The 23441-nt window shown below is 35.0% G+C and overlaps 1 protein-coding gene across 1 annotated transcript in view; it reads left to right on the forward strand.

Moving 5' to 3' along the window:
• Window positions 1-23441, forward strand: part of sog (chordin short gastrulation) — a 245801-nt gene that overhangs the window by 188714 nt on the left and 33646 nt on the right. Inside the window, exon 4 of the mRNA XM_075381914.1 lies at window positions 16190-16255. Within this exon, the coding sequence (XP_075238029.1) occupies window positions 16190-16255 (66 nt within the window). The remainder of the gene's footprint in view (window positions 1-16189; window positions 16256-23441) is intronic.

Consider the following 23441-nt stretch of genomic DNA (forward strand, 5'->3'; position numbering starts at 1 on the left):
ATCCGTATAAAAAATAACTGACTTTACTAGAATTTGAACGCTGGAACTCTCAACTTCCAAATCAGCTGATCTGGAAAGACGCTTACACCACTAGACCAACCCGGTGGGTCACCCATAGGTCCCAGGTCGGCCCAAACGAACCCCAGAGCTTACTCAGGGGCTCCTCGGAGCCCTAGGGTTGTAAAGCTGGCTTCTCTCGCCATTCCCGTGTTGCAGTGGGACGGCGTCTTGGACACCCAGAAAGCTCGCTTCGGTCGCCATTCCCCGGAGGGCTTCGTCCCCTGAACCCCCCCCCCCCACTTTTCATTATCCTTATATTTCTGAGAATAATACTGATAAAAAACAACTATTAAAATATTCAGGATTTATAGAAACTTGAAAAAGACTGAATTACAAAAGACAGAATAATTGTGGTAACTAGATTAGACACATCTTTGACGATGAAAAATTCGTAACTTATTTCTATGCCGTGGAGGCAAAAATATAATATTTAAGTTATAAGATTAATCTTTTCTTCCTTAATGATTAATTAAGGAAGATGATTAATGATAAATTAATCTTTAATCTTTAATTCACAACTTTACTCTTCTTCGTGGTGAAGAAATTTTTTAATATTATAACCTTCACGGGAACTATGTCCTTCCAGGACAAATGTATCCTGGAAATTTGAAAACAATCCATCGTCCTTCGAGATGAAATATATTTAAAAACCTTCTCAGTTATGCCAAGAAACATAGGTAAAAATTTGCATGTGATTATTGGCATGTGATTATTGGAATCGTAGTAAAGGCAGTCACTTTTATATAGATTTGAATACTAGATCGTAGATGCCATTATTCTTTGGTGGTTGGGTTTCAATTAACTACACATTTCAGGAATGGTCGGCCTGGGATTATACAAACTATACTTCAGTTACATTCATACATATCAAGTTACGGGGATAGAGAACAACTATTCCCGTTTCTTTTTAATCTTTACATAGAACTAGCAGTTAATGATGTTAAAGAACAATTCAGATCCGGAGTAACAGTACAAGGTGAAAAGATAAAAATCCTACGATTTGCTGATGATATAGTAATTCTAACTGAGAGTAAAAAAGATTTAAAAGAAACAATGAACGGCATGGATGAAGTCCTACGCAAGAATTACCGCATGAAAATAAACAAGAGCAAAACGAAAGTAATGAAATGTAGTAGAAATAACGAAGATGAACCACTGAATTTAAAAATAGGAAGAAAAAAAGATTATGGAAGTAGAAGAATTTTGTTATTTGGGAAGTAGAATTACTAAAGATGGACGAAGCAGGAGCGATATAAAATGCCTAATAGCACAGGCGAAACGAGCTTTCAATCAGAAATATAATTTGCTTACATCAAAAATTAATTTAAACGTCAGGAAAAGATTTTTGAAGATATATGTTTGGAGCGTAGCTTTATGTGGAAGCGAAATTTGGACGGTCGGATTACCCGAGAAGAAAAGAGTAGAAGCTTTTGAAATGTGGTACTACAGGAGAATGTTAAAAATCAAATGGGTGGATAAAGTGACAAATAAAGAGGTGTTGCGGCAAATAGATGAAGAAAGAAGCATTTGGAAAAATATAGTTAATAGAAGAGACAGAATTATACGCCACATATTATGGTATCTTGGAATAGTCGCTTTAATATTGGAAGGACAGGTAGAAGGAAAAAATTCTGCAGGCAGGCAACGTTTGGAATATGTAAAACAAATTTTAGGAATGTAGGATGTAGGGGGTTTACTGAAATTAAACGACTAGTACTAAATAAGGTATTTTGGAGAGCTGCATTAAACCAGTCAAATGATTGAAGACAAAAAAAAATTATGTTTGTAATAAATCACGATTAAATGTATTAATTCATATAGCATTATATGTAAACATGTTCGCTTAGATGTGATATCACAATTTATAATCATAATAATAATAAATCTGTGATAAATAAATTTGCATTCGAATCTTAATGTAGCCTGTTGGCAGATAATACCGGTACGGCTAGGGCCATCTGTTAAAGTTTATTTTCAGTGTTTTTTATAATTTTAATAATTATTTTAAAGGGATTGCATTGGATATTTAACAGATATTTTAAAAATTAAAAAATTCAATATGACAAAAAAAAAATTATAATAACAAAAATAATTAGAATAAGAGATTACAATCAAGAATGTTTACCTCAAAGATAATAATAATTTAACCTTGCGTGTGCGTGCGTGCGCGTGTATATACATTTACGATTGTGCATTCTTTGTTAAAAATAATTGTTTTCAGCTTTCTTTCTTTCACCGGCGCTATATTCCGATGTGAACCTTGGATTCCCATACGATATCCCTCCAGACATGTCTCTCTTTTACTTCTATCTATCATTGTCTGACATCCAGGACTCGTAAATCTGTAGATCACTGTGTACATTTACCATCCAGCTTCTTTTAGGCCTTCCTCGTCTTCTTATTCTCAAAATTTCTTCTTCGAGGACGTTATGGATTTTATCTGTCTTCATCCTTGCCACATATCCTGACCATCTTATCCTGCGCGCCTTGATATCTCGCACTAAATCCTCTTCACCGATATAGCGGGTTTATCTTCTTGTTATTCCTTGTACGCCATCCGTCCTCAATTCTTACAGGACCCATAATTCTTCTTATGTTCCTTCTTTCAAAAACCCGTAGAGATGTCTTTTAGTTAACGTCCAGGTCTTTAACTCGTATGTTACTACAGGCTTTACAATTTGTATAGTTTCAGTTTTGTTTTGCGTGTTATAAACTTTGATCTGTGCTGTCAAATTTGGATTAGGTACGGGAACCGCGGTTTCGGTCAGTTAGTTTGAAGGAATCATAATAGGTTGGATGTGAAGATATCCGTTTGAGGCCTACGTGAGGGCCAAATTTGTTTTGTATTTTACTTATGCTAATGTCTGCGGAGGCATTTACATCGGTGGCATACCGAACGAGGCCTGGCTGATGACAGATGTAATCAGAGGGTCTAAAGATGACCTCTGGTAAAGCCCCTCAGGAGTCAGAACGGAGGGGGTGGTATGGCGACCGGTAACTTCACAAGGTCTTTTCCCTACAGGGTTGGGATGTCACATCGTCATATGATATCTTTCGAACATCATTTTAGATGATGACATCTTTCTTTAAATGATGACAGAGAGATGATGTCATCTCTCTGTCATCATTTTAAAATATTTTGTCTTTTCTATATTAATTTCCAGACCCGCTGTCTTTTCGTCACCAAGGAGTATCTTGAATATATCTCTTATTATCTGAAACTTTCTTGAGATGAGAACCACATTATCAGCATAAACGGACATCTATTTTACTTTATGGAATACATTCCAATCCCCTTACAGAGTTTTTAAAACCTTATCGATAGCCATGAATTGAATTAATGAACTGTGAACTGTATGTGAGCCTCTATCACTGTGTGAGCTGGGTTTGAACTGAATGATTCGAATCAATTTACAAAAATAATAGAATTAAATTTACGTTAAATAAAATAAACTAATATTAAATAAATTTGAAAAAATTCTGTTTATAAAGATTTCTATTCAATAATAATGGGTTTCCCACGGAGGACTAAGTGTGAGGTGATGTAAATATCTCGTGGAGGCTAGACCAATCATCACCATCAATTGATAACAAACAGGGTGCTCCTGGGGTTCTGTTTTGGGAGGTACAATGGGGTTGCTCTTATACTCGTAATATATCTGCATACAATCGTGATATTTTCAAAATTCAAATGGGATATTTGCTAGTATACAAAATTATGATTGAACCAAACCAGGAGCAAAACGAGCAGTGTTCGTCAGCAATGTTTTTTTTGACAGTCGTGCTTTTAATTTTTAATCTTTATTTCTTGTTAGTTTTTTTATAATTATTCTGGGTAAAAGTATAAAATTAGTGTCGAGATTTCTGTTTTTTTTTTTACAGTTTCTTATAAGATTATCATCAAGATTGAATTTTTTTACCGAAATAGAAATTAGTAAAATACAATTATTTTTTTTCTAATTTTAAATTAATACTTCCAAAAATGTTCTCTATCTGTCTTATAAATTAAGTGAAATTCGATTTTTTCCCACATATTTTCCAGGAAATGATTTATTTATAAATAATAAAAGAATATATAAAAGGGATAGCTACCCCAACCAATCCTTAAATATTTAAGTTATTGTTCTATAATGATAGCTATTTTTGAAATGTGCTCTTTTTTATAATATAAAGGCATTGTATCGGTAAATAGATTCCTCGTAACGTAAGCATTTAATACACACGTGAAATTCATTACTATAACTTTGTTGAACAGGTATACACCTAATAAGGGGCGTCAATCGGTTACAAATATTTTACCTGTAGTAACAAAATCAATACAAAACAGATCCGTTATTTACTGGTAATTATTTTTTACTTACTGGTTTTCTTCTAATTATACAGGGAATATACACATATATAAAATACATTCCAATATTTTAATCCGGTTTTATTAATTTATTACCCTCCAATGAAGATAAATTTTTTTGTCTTCATTCATTTGACTGGTTTGATGCAGTTCTCCAAGATTCCTTATCTAGTGCTAGTCATTTCATTTCGGTATACCCCCTACATCAAACATCCCTAACAATTTATTTTACATATTCCAAACGTTACCTGCGTACACAATTTTTCCCTTCTACCTGTCCCTCCAATATTAAAGCGACTATTCCAGGATGTCTTAATATGTGGGTTATAAGTCTGTTCTTCTTCTTAGATTTTTCCAAATGCTTCTTTCTTCATCTATTTGCTGCAACACCTCTTCATTTGTCACTTTATCTACCCATTTGATTTTTAACATTTTCCTATAGCATCGCATTCCAAGAGTTTTTGATCTTTTCTTCTCAGATACTCCGATCGTCCAATTTTCACTTCCATATAAAGCGACACTCCAAACATATACTTTCAAAAATCTTTTCCTGATATTTAAATTAATTTTTGATGTAAACAAATTATATTTCTGATTGAAGGCTCGTTTCGCCTGTGCTATTCTGCATTTTACGTCGCCTCCGACCACCGCCCAAATAACAAAATTCTTCTACCTCCATAATCTTTTCTCCTCCTATTTTCACATTCCGTGGCCCATCTTTCTTATTTCTAATAAATTTCGTTACTTTCGTTTTGTTCTTGTTTATTTTCATGCGGTAGTTCTTGCGTAGGACTTCATACATGCCGTTCACTGTTTCTTCTAGATCCTTTTTACTCTCAGCTAGAATTACTATATCTTCAGCAAATCGTAGCATCTTTATCTTTTCACCTTGTACTGTTACTCCGAATCTAAATTGTTCTTTAACATCATTAACTGTTAGTTCTACGTAACGATTAATATGTAACGGAGATAGGGAACATCCTTGTCGGACTCCCTTTCTTATTAGGGCTTCTTTCTTATGTTCTTCAATTGTTACTGTTGCTGTTTGGTTCCTGTACATGTTAGCAATTGTTTTTCTATCTCTGTATTTGAATCCTAATTTTTTTTTAAATGCTGAACATTTTATTCCAGTCTACGTTATCGAATGCCTTTTCTTGGTCTATAAATGCCAAGTTTTCTGATTATTATTTTTACGTACTCGTTTTCTTCTAATTATACAATCAATATATTTATATATATATATATATATTCCAATATTTTTATTTCGGTTTTATTAATTTTTTACCCTTCCATAAATAAATTATATAAATTTATTAATTTATGAAATTATAAAAATTTGTAGAAATAAAATACACATAAATCAAATTTAGTTTGAAATTTTATATGCTTATATATGAAAATAATTCTGTTTTGCCAAAAAAAAATTATAACTTAGAAACGAAAAATTAATATCAACAGAAATCAAATAAAAATGGGGTATTTTTTTGCATTTCTCGAAATTTCATGTCACAGGGACCTCAAAAGACAAAAAAGTGCGGGTTAATGTTCGTTTGTATGAGTGTAGGCGTGTTTGTTTAAATCATAATAAATTTTGACTGAATAAACCGATTTTGATGGAATTTGGCACGGATTAAAGGATGGCCCCACGTGAAATCAATCCGAAAATCTTCAAAAGCTTTATTGTTTGTGTTTTATATTTTTTAAACGTTTTTGTTATTATTAGAGTTCGTTTTTTCTTTTATTAAATATGTGTTAATATATCTCTTATATAAAAAAGAATATCCTGACTGATTCACTGACTCATAATCAACGTACAACCAAAACTATTATAGGTAGAGACTTGAAATTTTCAGGGTACCTTCGTATCATTAAGTAGACGTGTAATAACAAAGGATTTTGCAAAATTTTGATTTTAAGGGGTTCAAATCGATAAAAAACTAAATTTCCTGTTAACAGCGCTATCTGTTGGACGTAAAAGCAACATACGCTATACTAAATATTTTACGATTCCATTGCAATGTTTCCGATATGTGTGTCCGCTATAAACTACAAATTTAATGGGCCTATTTACGCGCGGGGAAGAAGGGAGAAAGAAAAAAATCGAAAAAAATAAAAGGGAAGAAGGGGAAAAAGGAAGAAATCAAAAAGGGGAAAATGGGAAAAGTAAATGGAAAATGAAAATAGAAAAAAAAGAAAAGAGGAAGGGAATGGGGGAAGAGGAAGGGGAAAGGGAAGTAAGGAAAAAAGAAACGGGAGAAAACGGGAAGGGAGAGCGAAGCGAGCCATGGACTCTCTGATCGTGACGGGAAGCGCAGGTAAACATAGAGCACAACCCACCGGGTTGGTCTAGTGGTGAACGCGTCTTCCCAAATCAACTGATTTGGAAGTCGAGAGTTCCAGCGTTCAAGTCCTAATAAAGCCAGTTGTTTTTACACGGATTTGAATACTAGATCGTGGATACCGGTGTTCTTTGGTGGTTGGGTTTTAATTAACCACACATCTCAGGAATGGTCGATCTGAGAATGTACAAGACTACACTTCATTTACACTCATACATATCATCCTCTGAAGTATTATCTGAACGGTAATCACCGGAGGCTAAACAGGAAAAGAAAAAAAAACATAGAGCACGGGCGAAGCCGCGATGCAGATGTTAGATTTGGGATTGTAATAAAGCTTTTGTTTATCTTTATTGAACTATTTTAATTCGTTCAAGTTTTTGAACGAATTAAAACGAATTATTTCAAGTTCCTTCGAGCAAAGATTTCGCTCGACTTTCGGGATCCTCCGGGTAAATTAAGGCTTTCTGAAATTCCAGGAAGATCAATTAAGGGGCAAATTCAATTGTTGCTTATGGTTTTTGAGCTGAGAAATCGAAAAAAAAGGTCCCAGAACTGTATCTCTCTTAGTTTCGAAGATATCCCATGTAAAACGCCAAAAATAGGGTAAAAAACACATTTTTTTACGTTTGACGTACAATAACGTTGTTAAATTGGCGATAAATCATACATTTTTACATCAAATCAAACTTTAATGAGTGACAGCAAAGTGCGACAATGGTGCAGGAACTTTAAAGCAGGACGTATAGATGTTCATGATGCAGGCGGTCAGGGAAGAAAGCGAGTGTCAACCGATGATCTCGTTAAGCGAGTGGATGAGGCGATTCGAGAAAATCGTCGGTTCACAATTTCTGTATTGAGTGATCGTTTCCTGAAATTTCAAGGTCAGCTCTCTACACCATTGTGAGTGAGAGACTTCAGTACCGCAAACTGTGTGCGAGATGGGTTCCCAAGATGCTGTCCGACCATCACAAAGCAATGAGAATGGACGCCTCCTTAACGTTTCTCCAGCGCTACCACAATGAAGGAGAAGATTTTTGAATAAATTTTCATAGGGGACGAGACATTGGTCCATTTCGAAACTGAAGAAACAAAAGAACAATCCAAAAAGTCGATGCATTCTCATTCTCCCAGTAAACCAAAGTAGTTCAAGGGAACGTTCTCCAACAGAAAGTGTACGGCTACTGTGTTCTGGGACCTGAATGGAGTTCTCTTGGTGGAATTCATGAATCGTGGCACGACCATCACTGCAGCCTCATACTGCGTGACTCTTCAACGTCTACGAAGGGCGATTCATAATAAGCGGTGAGGAATGTTGTCATCAGGCATTGTCTTTCTCCATGACAATGCTCGGCCGCACACTGCAGCTGTAACAAAGAAGCTTCTGCAGCGTTTTCGTCGGGAAGTGTTTGATCACCCACCATACAACCCGGGCTTGGCTCCATCCGATTTTCACCTCTTTGCTCACATGAAACGCTGGCTAGGAAGACAACATTTTAGCACAGGCCAGCGTAGAAATGGCTGAAAACACAGGCGGTTCCGTTCTATGACAAGGGTATTGGAAAGTTGGTACCACTCTACGACAAATGTCTAAATCGGAGTGGCAACTATGTAGAGAAATAGCGTAACTATGTAAGTAACTATGTAAGTACTTGTTACAAATAAAAGATTTTTTATTTTCACTGTGGTTTTAATTTCGTGACCGATCGGACCTTGAAAAAAAATAACCCTCGTATAAGAATAAATAACCAATGGCTGGAAAGTATTGCAACTTTATTATCAACTTTTATAATTTTTTTTTTGTAGTTCTTAAGATAAAAAAAACTTTTAGGTGCGGGCTACGCGTTGAAGGATCCATAGGTATAAAAATAGATGAAATTAACAGAAAAATTTGAGTCTTATTTTTAAGAAAGTGTAATAATTTTATAATCATACTATACAGAGAAATATTATTAATCATACTATACAGAGAAATTAATTGGTTAGATTTCTGTTTTCTGATTAATAATAAATGTAATATCATGTTAAAAAAATAGTCATTAAATTAATATTTCTAAAAAATTTATTCATTTAAACTATTATTATTTTTATAAAATTAAATGCGGAAATTAAATTTTAATAATATATTTATAAAATACAATGTTTAATTTTAATGTATTTTAAACCAGTTTTAAAATTAATTCTTTTTAAATGTATGTTTTTTTTTTAAATATATTTTTATTGTATTATTTAATATCAAGGCCAATTATGACATGAATGTCCAGACAACGTCGTCGATGTCGTCGATAAAAATTGAAATTCACGTAGACTGTTACAAGAGTTTTTTTTTCTTTTTTAATTTATATTATTTATTGTATTGGCGCCGTTGTGATATTATTAAACGTTAAAATGACTGTTTTTATTTATTTTCTCTTTTAATCGTATTTATAAAACAATTTTAATTAAGTTAGTCTATTGTTTTTTTTATTTTATTATATATATATATATATATATATTTTTTTTTTTTTTTAATAAATAAATTGATTACATTTTATCTATATTATATATGAATATATTTGTAGAACTTTGACGCCGACTGGAAATACAAAATGATTCAGTAGGATAAAGCAATACTTGGACAACTCATTCTAGAGGCTAAAAATAAGAAAAAAGTTCATATAAACATAGGTCCGAAAACGCTTCCTTAGCGAGTTATACAGAGTGAAAGATTTCACCCGAGTTTCAGTTCCTCCGGGTAAATTACGGTTTTCTGAAATTCTGGGAAGATCAATTAAGGGACAAATTTAATTGTTTCTTATGGTATTTGAGCTGGGAAATCGAAAAAAATACGTCCCAGAACTGTACCTCTCTTAGTTTCTAAGATATGTAAAACGCCAAAAATAGGGTCAAAAAACACATTTTTTTTACGTTTGACGTACAATAACGTTGTTAAATTGGCAATAAATCATACATTTTTTAAACGTAAATTGTAGAGAATTTAATTATAAGAAGATTGATGTAAATAATGTCAACAAAAAAAAAAATAAAATTTTAAACATTCGACTTTTATTAACAACAAAACCGACGAAAACGTAGAAGAAAATGTTACAAAAAAGAAATGTGAAATGTGTAGGAGCTCCATCAAATTGGTAATACATTTCAAATCGTTTTGCTAAGGGGATATTTTCCAGCAATATAATAAATTTATTACGTAAAAATTCCAGATAATTTCTCTCTTGTGACACGATGTTCTAGTATGAAAGGACCGATTAATTGGTCATCTATGATACCGCACCAAACATTCACTGAAAATCGTTGCTGGAAATATTTTTTTCCATTGTAGCATGTGGGTTTTCTTCAGACCACCGATGCGCACTCTGTGTGTTGTTTATTCCGTTACGAGTGAAAGTAGCTTCATCCGAAAATAATATAAATTGAATTAAATGTTGATTCCTATTAACCCGTTGACAAAACTGCAGCCGGCTGGCGTAGTAACCAGGCCGAAGATGTTGCACTTTCTGAATATGAAAAGGATGAAATCCGTTATTATTTAATGTCCTCCATATTTTGTGAAATATTTAGCCGTGTTGCAATTATTCGTGTGGTTATTGCCGGACTACGTTGAACCATCTGCATAATGTTTTCACCTTCATCAGCATGAAGCTTGTCGTTAAGATGAAATATGAGCGCTGGGAAGTGTACCGTTCTCACGAAGATTATCAAAAATTCTAATAAATACTTAACGATTTGGTACAACACGACCAGGATACCTATGTCGATATTCCGTAACCGCTTCCGCAGCACTTCCATTGCAATATCCATAGATAAAAATCACGTCGGCATATTCGGCATTAGTGAAGATACGCGGCATTTTTCAAAACAAAATTAAACAGAATTTTTCTTTTTTTAACAGACTTGATTTTTATGCGCTGTAAAATGAATACAAAATTACACTTCTTAACAGTTTTCTGAAATTTTTACGATAAGAATTCTTTTTTACGAATTAGTTTTACTTATAATAATAAATAATAATTTTTACGATAAGTTTTTTGTAACATTGAGCATCACATTCCAAATAAAACATATCATTAATTTCTTTCTTAAAGCTTTCTTTCTTTTTCCTGTTTAGTCTCTGGCAATTACCTTTCAGATAATACTTCAGAGGATGATATGTATGAATGTAAATGAAGTGTAGTCTTGTACAGTCTCAGTTCGACCATTCCTGAGATGTGTGGTTAATTGAAACCCAACCACCAAAAATACCGGTATCCATGATCTAGTATTCAAATCTGTGTAAAAATAGCTGACATTACTAAGACTTGAACGCTGGAACTCTCGATTTCCAAATCAGCTGATTTGGGAAGACGCGTTAACCACTAGACCAACCCGTTGGGTCCTTCCACAGTAGTTATAGTAAGAATTTCTAACATCCACAATATTTTTTCTCGGTTAGTAAATAATAATTATCCTGTGTTTGGTTGAAAATAATTTAGGAGATAATTTGGTATGTACATACAAATCAAGATAATTATATATAATGATTTTTATTTATTTTAAGATAGGTTAAGCTTAACAAATTTATTTAAGTAAAGTTCTCTCTAAATGTAACACCTCCTTCAATAAAGACTTCTCTTTCTTTCCTGTTTAGCCTCCAGTAACTACCTCCGGTTTAGATAATTCTTCAGAGGATGAATGAGGATGATATGTATGAGTGTAAATGAAGTGTAGTCTTTTACATTCTCAGTTCGACCGTTCCTGAGATGTGTGGTTAATTGAAACCCAACCACCAAAAATACCGGTATCCATGATCTAGTATTCAAATCTGTGTAAAAATAGCTGACATTACTAAGACTTGAACGCTGGAACTCTCGATTTCCAAACCAGCTGATTTGGGAGACGCGTTCACCACTAGACCAACCCGGTGGGTTTTCTTTCATAAAGCTAAGTTTAACTTTCCACATAGCAGTCTTCTCTTATTAAATGTCTGCTTACTTCTTGGTATTCTTGTTTTAATTTCTACTGTGCAAGTTAGTTCATCAGTTATAAAGGTCCGTAATACTGAAATCTCTTCACCTGCTCTAAAACTTAATTTCCTATCTTAATCTCAACTTTTTCCTTTTTTCCTCTTAATACAATATATTTTGTCTCTTGATCCTCATTTCCTGACTTTGGACGCTTAAATTCATAAAATTCAATCTATTAAATTATAAACAATTGCAATATGTTTCTGTTATAAAAACAATATATATCATAAAATCTGACAAAATATTCCATGAATTTTTACGAATATTAATATTAATAATAATAATTAAAAGAGTGCCGAAAAAACAGAATATATATTTTTTAGAGGTGAAAAATAGATTTTTAGAAAGATTCTTCAAAAAATATTCATGTATATAGTAATTTATACTCAGTCATAACCTTTTCATAGGCCTATTTTCTTTTCTTTTTTTTCAAAAATTATTACCAACTTTCTATAGCAAACATAAATCTCCTTTGCAATCTTTCTTGTTGAATTTAACTTTTCAAATCTATTCTGTTAACAGTTCAGTCTTAGATAAATCTATTAGGTTTTTATTTTTATTCTTGTCCAAACATTTTTTGCTATATTCAAGAATTTTTTAGGAAGTTTTACAAATATCCAATAATTTTTGGAAATATTCTAGAATATGTTCCAGAATTTTACCCATTTATAATGTTTTAAGATCTTCACCCCTTACTCCTTCCACAGTAGTTTTTCTTTCTTTTTTTTTCTTTTTCCTGTTTAGCCTCCGGTAATTACTTTACAGATAATACTTCAGAGGATGAATGAGGATGACATGTATGAGTGTAAATGAAGTGTAGTCTTGTACATTCTCAGTTCGACCATTCCTGAGATGTGTGGTTAATTGTGAAACCCAACCACCAAAGAACACCGGTATCCACGATCTAGTATTCAAATCCGTGTAAAAATAGCTGGCTTTACTAGGACTTGAACGCTGGAACTCTCGACTTCCAAATCAGCTGATTTGGGAAGACGCGTTAACCACTAGACCAACCCGTTGGGTCCTTCCACAGTAGTTATAGTAAGAATTTCTAACATCCACAATATTTTTTCTCGGTTAGTAAATAATAATTATCCTGTGTTTGGTTGAAAATAATTTAGGAGATAATTTGGTATGTACATACATATCAAGATAATTATATATAATGATTTTTATTTATTTTAAGATAGGTTAAGCTTAACAAATTTATTTAAGTAAAGTTCTCTCTAAATGTAACACCTCCTTCAATAAAGACTTCTCTTTCTTTCCTGTTTAGCCTCCAGTAACTACCTCCGGTTTAGATAATTCTTCAGAGGATGAATGAGGATGATATGTATGAGTGTAAATGAAGTGTAGTCTTTTACATTCTCAGTTCGACCGTTCCTGAGATGTGTGGTTAATTGAAACCCAACCACCAAAGAACACCGGTATCCACGATCTAGTATTCAAATCTATGTAAAAATAACTGACTTTACTAGGACTTGAACGCTAGAACTCTCGACTTCCAAATCAGCTGATTTGGGAAGACGCGTTTGGGAACCACTATTGATTTATTTATTGATAACTAATGTCATAACCTTTAATTGACTGGCACGTAAATAAATATTTATGCAACAATATTAAAGTGTGATAATAATTTATGTTATCCTTTTATTTGCATAATCACTTTTGTTTGCCAATTTGTTTTATGTTGATTGTATAATAATGATATGAATAATATGATGAAATCATAAATATTTTTACTTAAAAGGCTTAATCATATGCAAAAATTTCAATGTAAAAACATTTTTCTGTACAGAAATTACGTTTTATAAATCAGTGCATGGATGCATAGCTGTCAAGGTTATCTGTTGTCAAGGTGATTCCATAAACATTGCAATAGAGGTGCAACAGGGTAATGTTCTCCTCACGTTGTTGTTGGATTATGCTGCCGGATATACCGATGGACATTGAGTGGGGAGATATTGTGTGCGGTGCTCTACCGCTGACGCCGAGGGAGACATGGCACAACAAGTTATGAGGGGTCATGGGAATGCATGGGGGATCGAGGACAGGTACAAGTTCATCTTGATGCATGTAGGGGCCAGGGAGGCAGCCTCTATGCCTCAGGTGTTTGGGCCTACTCACATGCAAGAGTGGGTGGGTCGGAGCTCCCCGATGATGGCATGGGGGACCCTCGAGGTGTGCTTGGAGGGACGCGTAACTGTGAAGGGTAAACGAAATGGGTGTCTTGATCAGGTATAATAGTGACTGGAAGGGTGCTCTCCTCGGAGAAAAATTCTGATCACTGGAAGAGGTGATTAGTATGTTTTCGAGGAGGCACGGGAGGCCCCCCCGATGGGATGTCCGAGTTCCGATGAGCTAGGGAGGACAGACTGCACTGCCATGAAACCCTGAGGCGACTGTGTTAAACTTTTTAGCGTGGGCTGGTCGTCTTGGGGGAGTTTAAAAAATACAAATAAAATGTACGTAAAATATAATGTTCTTGCGCTTTCCTCTCTTTTTCCAGTTAGGAAATCTGGTGAGTTATGGGAACCTGATGATTTTAAAAATGAAATTTATCTAAGAATCTTTTAATATGCAACAACAGCAAGTATAAATCCATTTCTCTGAATAACTTCGCTTTTTAAGTAACATATCGCTCACCACCATTTTCTATACATTGTTGTAGTTTGTCCTGTGGATTTTACAATATTGTTTCGGATCATTCTGATTATCTCTTGTATAAAGGCTTTGAGAATGTTAATATTATTATGATTAGTGAAGAACATTATAGACTTTAAACATTCCCATATAGTCACGTACCTGACAGGTCTTGAGAATATGCTGGCCATGCAAATTTCCTCCTTTGGAAATCATTCTTCCTGAAAATTTTCTGAAACTACCGCTGTAAATGCTCTTGTAATATGAGGTATTGCTCCATCCTGCTGGAAAAATATTGCATTCAAGTCGATTCCTCGATGAAGCATTACAGGGACAAAGAAATCTTGTAACATCATTATGTACCAGTTCAGAATTGACTGTACCCACACGCTCTTCCTCTTTGAAGAAATAAAAGTTTATGATTCTAAAATATGCCAGAACACATTAGTCAGTCACATGTTAACTGTGAAGAAGATGGATATGAAGTTGCTTAGCAGTGGTGGCTTGTAGCTAAAAATTAGTGGGGATACTGCTCCAGAAATTTTTTTTCTAGGCCTTTTCAAGGCTATGGTTAAAGTTTTCTGTAAAATAAAAAAACTGGAAAAAAAATGAATCAAATAGAATAGCATGAAGCAGGATAATAATCTAATTCTACACTTTACCATATTTAAGAATACGGTACACAGTTTTTAAGCGCATTGTGTTTAAAAACATATTCAATTTAACCAAATAAATAATAAAATATCAATACAGTCAATATTTTTTAGTATTATTAGATAATAACTTAATAAAATGTCCGTTTAAAAACACTATAGTCCAACGGTGCTTAATTTAAATTTCTATGTACATAAAAACAAATATGTAATTAATTTTTACTAATTACCTTCTCTTCCGTCTTTCCAGCATGTTTTTGGACAGATTTGGCGATGAAAGAGCCCTTGCTTTCTACCACCTTCAGATTACTACTGAAAAAACAACTAAATCACTTTCATACTCCTTCCATTGACTAAACTAGAAAAGGGAATGAACACGGAACGTTCCTTACTCACGAGGAGTAAAAAAAAAGATAACTACTTTCACCAGCACGCCAGAGTCGGCACTGTGGAGCGACAGTGCTCTCTCTCTCTCCCCCTCTCCCACCTCCCTCCCTCCCTCGCAGCCTCGTGTGCAGCTTCCTATGGGCGCATGCACACAACAGCCAAACACCACATCGCTGGAACTGTGAAGCACACAAATATTTTTGTATCTTTATCATAAACTGGGGGATGGCTACTGACATTAAGCTTAAGGATTTTATATTGTACAAGTATAAAGAAAGAATTAGAGAAAAAAGAATTCATTATATTATATGTTATTGATAATATCAAGTGGTGATAGGGGGTGCTGTAGTTTGACAGTGCCTTTACATGAGCCGCCACTGCTGCTTAGGATTCATATCAGATTGTTGAAATTCATTAGCCCTTTTTTGTTGAAATTCGTTAGCCCAGATTGTTGAAATAGATTTGCCCTTGACAGCAAGGATTGCTGGCTTTTTATATAAACAACATCATTTCTTTAAGAAAAAGCAACTCTAATTTATTAATCTTTATATCTCATATGTTTTAAATGCATCAAAATCGTAATAATCGCTGTGATATGACTGCTGTAAAAAAATGTACAACTTTATATTTTGAAAAATAATATGTTATAAATGTTGCTTCTATTCTGTAGAAGAAATTGGAATTTAAAAAAATTAATTAAACGTTTTTTTTTTTTTGTTAAATAATATTTTATAATCTTTGGTTTTTTTCTTTCAGGTCCTGACAATATCACTGATGATTTGGTACCTATAATTAGTGTCGAAGAGGAGAAGAACATGAAACGTAAGTTTTCTCCTTTTTTTCTTAAACAAAAAAATAAAATATACAAAAATATTTAGCATATTTCACCTTGGCATTTATCCAGCTTGTTTATAATAATTAAATTTATTACTTTTTTTTTTTTTTAATTGTTATTTACAAGGTGATAGATAACATATAATTATAGTTTTATAAAATGTAAGTTTTGATGAACAGATGTTGTAATTAACTAAAAATTGTTGTTAGTAATTATAAAAATAAGATATATTTTTTCTATCTTGTGTTTTAATTTATATTATGTAAAACCAATGCAATAAAAAGATTTCTTTAATTTAAACTTAAATTGGATTTATACTTTTATAGGCTTTTATTTTATTTTTTTTTTGTGACTCAATAATATTTACATATATATTTATTTACATAATTAATGGGATGAAATTATAATTTGTATATTCAAAGATGAGAATTAATCTAGGACATTTCTTAAAATAAATCAACTTCTTTACCAACCAAAACACTGAGGCTAATTAATTATTCGTAATAAAAAATATAAATGAGAAGTGGACTTAAATGAAAGTTAGCATCAGTTGAATCAAAGATGAGAAAAAATGTTATGTTTTTGATAAGTTATACTTTTATAGGGAGAACTGTCCTATTAATTCCTACCAATACATAATTTATATATTGAAAACATGAAATTATAAGGAATGAAATATTTCATTCTTGTTATAAAATAATCCAGAATCAGCTATATGTATTTATTTTATGTAATACCAGGTTACAGAGTAACACAGCACAGTGACATGTCAACAGTACTCTGCAGAGATGCCAAGACATCTGTACGCAGTCTGGAGTATAAATGTAAATGTATAGATATATATATATATATTTTTTTTATATTTTGTTTGATGATATCAAGCTATTAATAAGCTTAAAACTTGTGTATGGGATATGAAAATGAAATTTTGTAGCATATAAAAACTGGTAGAATATGCCTAACCGGGATTTGAACAATGGACCTCCAGATGAAAGGCTGAGACGCTACCACTCTGCCATGGAGATATATATATTATATATACATATATTGTTTGTTACATTATATTATATAAGGGGATATATATTTTTAATTCTGATAAAGAATATATTAAAAGAAAAAGAAGAATAAGAATAGGAGGATGAAAAATAAAATGTATGAAGTTTGCTGATGATGTGTTAATTATATTTGATAACCACAATGCATCTTGATTGTTAACAAACTGAAGGAAACAATGAAAGAGTATGGAATCAAAATAAATAAAATAAATATAGAAAAACTAAAGTGATATAAGTAAATAACCAAGAGGATTTAATGGCAAGGGCAAATGAAGGAAGAAATAAAATAGTAAAAAATTATTGATATATGGAAACTATGGTGACAATGGACTGGAAAAGACTGATAGAAATAAAGGGAATGATAGCAATGGCAAAGAAGAGGAAATTACTGTGCAATAATAGTCTGGACAAGTTAAGGAAGAGGAGTGACTCTCCTCTTACTATACTAAGTTTGGAGTGTCTTGTAAACTGAAGCATGATAATTAGGATAAGGGAGAGGATCTGAATTGATGCTTTCGAGATGTAGATAAGAAGAAGGGGAGAAAATATGATGGACAGATAAAGTGAAAAATAAAGAAGTAAAGAAGAAAGTGCACTTATGCAGTAAGTATAAAAAAGAAAAGGAAAACTGGTTGGTACATGTGGTTAGAAAGAGTAGAATCTTGACAACTGTATCAGTAGGATCAGTAGAAGGAGAAACGAAGCCAGGGTGAAGAAAGATGAGATTAATAGCTGAAGTGAAGATTGGAAATTACAGGGGCACAAAGGAAAAGGCTTAGGACAGAAATATATACAGATAAAGATGGTAAAATTAACCTGCTACCAGGTAGAACAAGTTGATGATATTTATATTTTGACGATATTAAACAATTATATTAAAGTTATATTAAACAATTTATTTTAATTGTCAATTAGGAAGCCAGTTTAAAACAATATCAGTGGGAATTTCATCAAAGACATCATAACTTTTAGCTTTAATGTTTTCTCCCCAAATGAATTTTGTGAAAATTCCCCATAATTCTTTAGACATCATCTAATATACCACAACACAGACACACCTGAATCAGCCAAGCTGAAACGATTCAACATATCTCTAAAAGCACCATGGCCCCAAAGAAACTGAGTTATATACTTGTTAGAAGACATCCAAGAGGTGCCTTGCAGGCTCCTCACATCAGGGATAAAACCATGTAACACCCATTAGCTGTCTCATATGACCTAGTTTGCCACAATTGAAATTTATCATTCTCAGTCTCTCTAATTCTAGCAGAAGTTAGTTGATCCAATTTCTTTGTAAAATAGCGTTGTTGACGCTCAAGTGCAAGAATATCAATAAGTTTTACTCTAGCAATCACCGGGACAGCCTCATGAGAAACTGTATAGTAACCATCACCGTTAACAACAAAAGACGCTGGGCCCTCAACAAAATGTCTCTATAAGTTTTAAATTTTAGCCTATCCACCTAAACAGGTGTGGCGTACAACATAATTGCCTCACACATACCCTTATAGAGAATTCTCATAATCTTAAAATTCAAACTGTTACATCTGGATTAACCACACATCGAACACCAAGGAAGGCACTATGGCCTTTTTGTGACGTACTGTAAATGCTCCTTAAAATGAAAATTTTTGTCAAGGAGCATCCTGTGGTAATTCTGAACCTGAACATATCAAATTCGATGGTCTGACATTGAAACACGGATCAGCCGCGTTACAAACAGATCTTCAGCAGCATCATCTTGGTTTTATCTGAGTTAAATGCCTTCTTATGTTGACGGTCCCACTGCTAAAGTATCTTGCGTGCCCGAGAGGCACGGAGTTCAAACTCATTCCGCGAACACCCTTTGAACAGCAGCAGCCTGTCATCGGCATAAGCAACAACGCGACAGCCACCGGGCAACCACAGCCCCGTCAAAGAATCACACTCCACAACCCATAATAAGGGGCCCAGCACATTGTCTTGGGGACAGCCCTTAAACAGTTTCTTACCCACTTTGTGGCCACTATCACAAAGTAGAAAGTCTCAATGCCGAAAGTAATTATGTATACCTACATTCATTTTTGGTACACCCATGTCTGTGTAATTGAAATAAAACAGAAGGCCAAAACAGATTCAAGATCAGACTCAAGATCAAGAACCCTGTCCAAGACACAGAGTCTGGCCAAAAGAATTGTGACAAACCTCTGTCAATTGGCTTTCCTGTGACCAAACGTCCCTGCCCCTGCTAAACTGGAAGATTACATCTATAATATTTACTTAGGCCACCAGTGATCTCGAAGACAATAAGTCGATGATCACTAGAGCAATAATCTACAATCTTCCAACCACAGACACATGCGGGAATGTATCTTCCAACTGTGAAATCAACATTGATGCCGGGAAATTGCCTCCTACCTTCCACCATGCCAGCGTATGTTGGCACCAGAAACATTAAAAATCTCTAAGTTATGTTGGACAACAAAACCTTCAACCATTTCACCACCCTCATCGCTAAAATCAATATGCCACATAAGAGATTTAGCATTAATATCGCACCAATAACAATAGAACTATGCTGTGTGAATACTGAAGATGTTTTTCCAGACCTCAAGATGACGATTAGCAAGGTCCCATTGGTTTGTCTGGCATTTTTCCCACCACCACCACTACCCCATTCGGTCGCCCTAAAGCATAAGATCGAATGTCCGTACCACAAACTGCTACTGTTCCTCAAAACAGTTTAGCGACCAATATCCTAATTAGTTCCTAGCTTACCTAACTGCATGAGTGGAAAAAGCATGGTGTACCACACCACTCGCTTGCGTATCCCACCACTCACTTGACATATATTACTAAAATGGGTAGGCGTACCCCGTCTATATACTAAAATATATGACTTATCAATAAACAAAAATTTATTCCGTCAAGGACAGCAATTTTCTGCCACGCCTGGGTCGCTGAATGTCAGTATATTTGATCGATGGTCAGCTATTTCTCGAGAGTAGCTTCCCACAGCTAGCGGTAGGAGTCTTATATCCATTAAACTACTGATGCTGGTTGAATAAAGCAATGATATCAAGGAACTACCACACGGTCCGACAATGCGGCTTACGCCACATTGACTCGCCACTTATGAGTGGCCAATTTTCCTCTTGACCTCTAAGTTCCAGGGAGGCCTGAGATCTGGCCTTCCCAAGAGCTGGGCAGTCGAACATCATCTGTTCGTTCGATTGGACCTCCCCGCAGACGCACAACTCATCAGCTGCCAGGTGGAATCGAAACAAATATTGGTTCAAATTCGCGTGGTTGGAGAGCACTTGGGCTCCCGTTGCGCTTAAAAACTAACTAGAGGCGTACCATTCCCCCAAGTCCTGTACAAATCTATACAAGGATCTGTCCTTAGTTGTGGCGTGCCATTCTTGCTGCCATCCTTCCATTGCGAGGCTGTAAAGCCTCTTCCGCAGATGGGAGATGAGCAACTGTTCGAAATTTAGAACCGGTGCATTAAGATCACCGTTCCGTTTCGGAAAAGGCCCGGCTCGAAACCGCATCCCATATACCTCGGCCTCCCTACCTCTTCACAATTTCCACATGGCCGCCCGAACCTTCACCACTGAATCGATTGGGAGAGCCTTTCCCAATACGGTGGTAGCGTCGTAGGAGGTTGTTTTAAACACATCAGTGCATACGATTAAGGCTCTGTGTTGGGCACTCCTTAAATTTTGAATAAGTGCTTGATTTCTTTCCAATCTATGCGCAGCATAAGAGGTCATACTTTTGAAGACAACTCGGTACACCATGTACAAATGACGGCCCGACAGCCCGTAATCCTTCCGAGCAATCCTCCTAAGCTTTGCATCACAGAGACGATGTCCGCCGCCGTCTGTGCGATGCACAGGTCCATACTGGAAATAAGTTCTGACTGTCAACCCTAACAACAATATGATGATTGTTAGAGAGCTGCCGCAAGAAGAGACAGCATGTCTGCAACAGCGGATATGCTGTCAGAACCACAATAAAAATCTTTTTCATCCTGCAAAACCCGACAGGTCACCAGATTTACTGTAATATACGGATGCTGCAACAAAACAACATCTAGCTTACGACGTAAGGCCATTTCACCTAACTGGATTTTTTAAGCACTCTGTACATTCAACTGGTGTTCTGCTCTCTGATGAGAGATGTTCTCATCTTCAGCTAAACGCCGATCAGTAATCCGGCGTCAATTCACCGACGTCTGTTTCTTTTTGGATCGGTTCTCATGTCGCTTTTCTCGACCTTTAACGAGTCCGATATAATTTTGACTGTCTTGTGATCACCTTGTTTTTGACCTTGTGATCAACTACCACAACAAGCCCCTTCTTAGTTTCTATTATGCTTCGAATTCTCAGGTTCGATCTGTTTGATCGAAGAACGACTTCAAATTCATCCCTCATCTCTTTACTTGTTGTGTTATGTCCCTCTTTCATATTAACGAACAGGACCTCTGGTTGCTTTCGAGACAAAGGGCTGGCCTCTGGCATGTCCTTGGTAATATCTGCATAACGTTTCCGTTGGGCCTTAGGGAGCTCAATAATCGGCAAAGAAACAGTCTAGTTAACCACCACTTTCTTCACCTGGACTGGCGTAGAAGCCAACGTCTCATGAACACCTCATGGCGAAAGGATTGCCAATGCAGACATAAAAATTTTGAATCTTTTTAATTTTGAGGGCAATTTTGTCCTTACACTAGCTGAGGCACTTCTGAGATTATCCAGAATAGCCATCAGCTGCTGAAACTGCTCACTAAAACCCGTCATCAAAGACAAAGAGCTACCAGGTTTACCTTTTGATTTCAGAAAATCAGCCACAACATTTTCTTTTACCCGGGTGGAAGTCCCTGCCTGACTTATTTCATTACTAGAGGAGGCTGATGAATATCAGTCCTTACCTCAGCGACCTCAACGTCTCAATTCCCCTTCGACGGAGAAGAACACCCGCCTCGTGACATGTCTGGTTGCCACACCACCCACTCCGTTCCTAGCTATGAGTGGCTTAATCGGAGACAGTGACCTCAACAGCCCTAACCCGCTCGGGCTTGGGTTAATTCTTAGATTTGTCATCCGATATTGCCACCTGAAGAAATAAAAATCTAACGAAGCTCGCTATTTACCTAACTCAAATGGGTGAACCCACAAATGTTCATAGTGAGCCACAGACAGCCGGAGGACAATTAATGCTTCTGTTACTCTCACTTCTTAGCCGCTGTTGGATCAGCTTTGTAAGAACTTGGCTGAGTAAGCAATCACGCAATACCACAGATTACAGCACACACTCAAAGTTGTCTGAAGTTGGTCTGTAAACAGACCAACAGTCGCTGCCACTCCTTCTTAACCTGAACAAATATCTTTGAAAGCTTTCAATGAGGCGGAATGAACATTCAAACCTAACCCAGTTACTAACCGGCGAAGAACAGCAACAAATGATGAGTCTTGTTAAATTAATATAATATGGATGTTGCAATACTTAAAACTGACACAACGTTCGATATTTGTGGTGGTACACACGCAACCACTAACTCAAAGAATTGCCAAAAGCAAGCTCAAAGCAATAACAACTTTGGACGTATCAGGAGACATCTGAAATATTATAAAAATTTTGGATTTCCATTTAAAAAAATGAAGGTTGGTTGACATATTGAAAAAGTAGCAGAGTTTCAAATGTGCCAGAAGGGTAATTTTAATTCATTAAAAAATCAAGAAAAATTTCCCCATTATAAGTAAGTCCGTTGTAAGCTTTTAAGTTCTCAATGGTGGCAATCCTTCTTATTAGAGACTTATCCTACGTATTGTTGTAGATTTAGAGTTTTTACTTTCCCGTCTAGATAGCGCTGTAGCTCTAAAAGGGAAAGTATTGTAATCGGTCCAATTTTGGGCATATACGGTTTTCACCGGAACTTGACGTTTTGATAAGGAAGGAACCCAAAAAAATAAAAACTATAGGAAATTTTCCGGATGTTAATGTGTATGTGTTCGGTGTTGGTCTCTAAATCATCTTATATCTCCAGATCTACTGAACAGACTTTGACCATACTTCGTCAGATTACTTCTATATATGGGACATTGATGCCATTTAATTTTATACTTGAAAGATCAAG

Source organism: Lycorma delicatula, chromosome 13, assembly GCF_047948215.1.
Source record: "Lycorma delicatula isolate Av1 chromosome 13, ASM4794821v1, whole genome shotgun sequence".
NCBI lineage: Eukaryota > Metazoa > Arthropoda > Insecta > Hemiptera > Fulgoridae > Lycorma > Lycorma delicatula.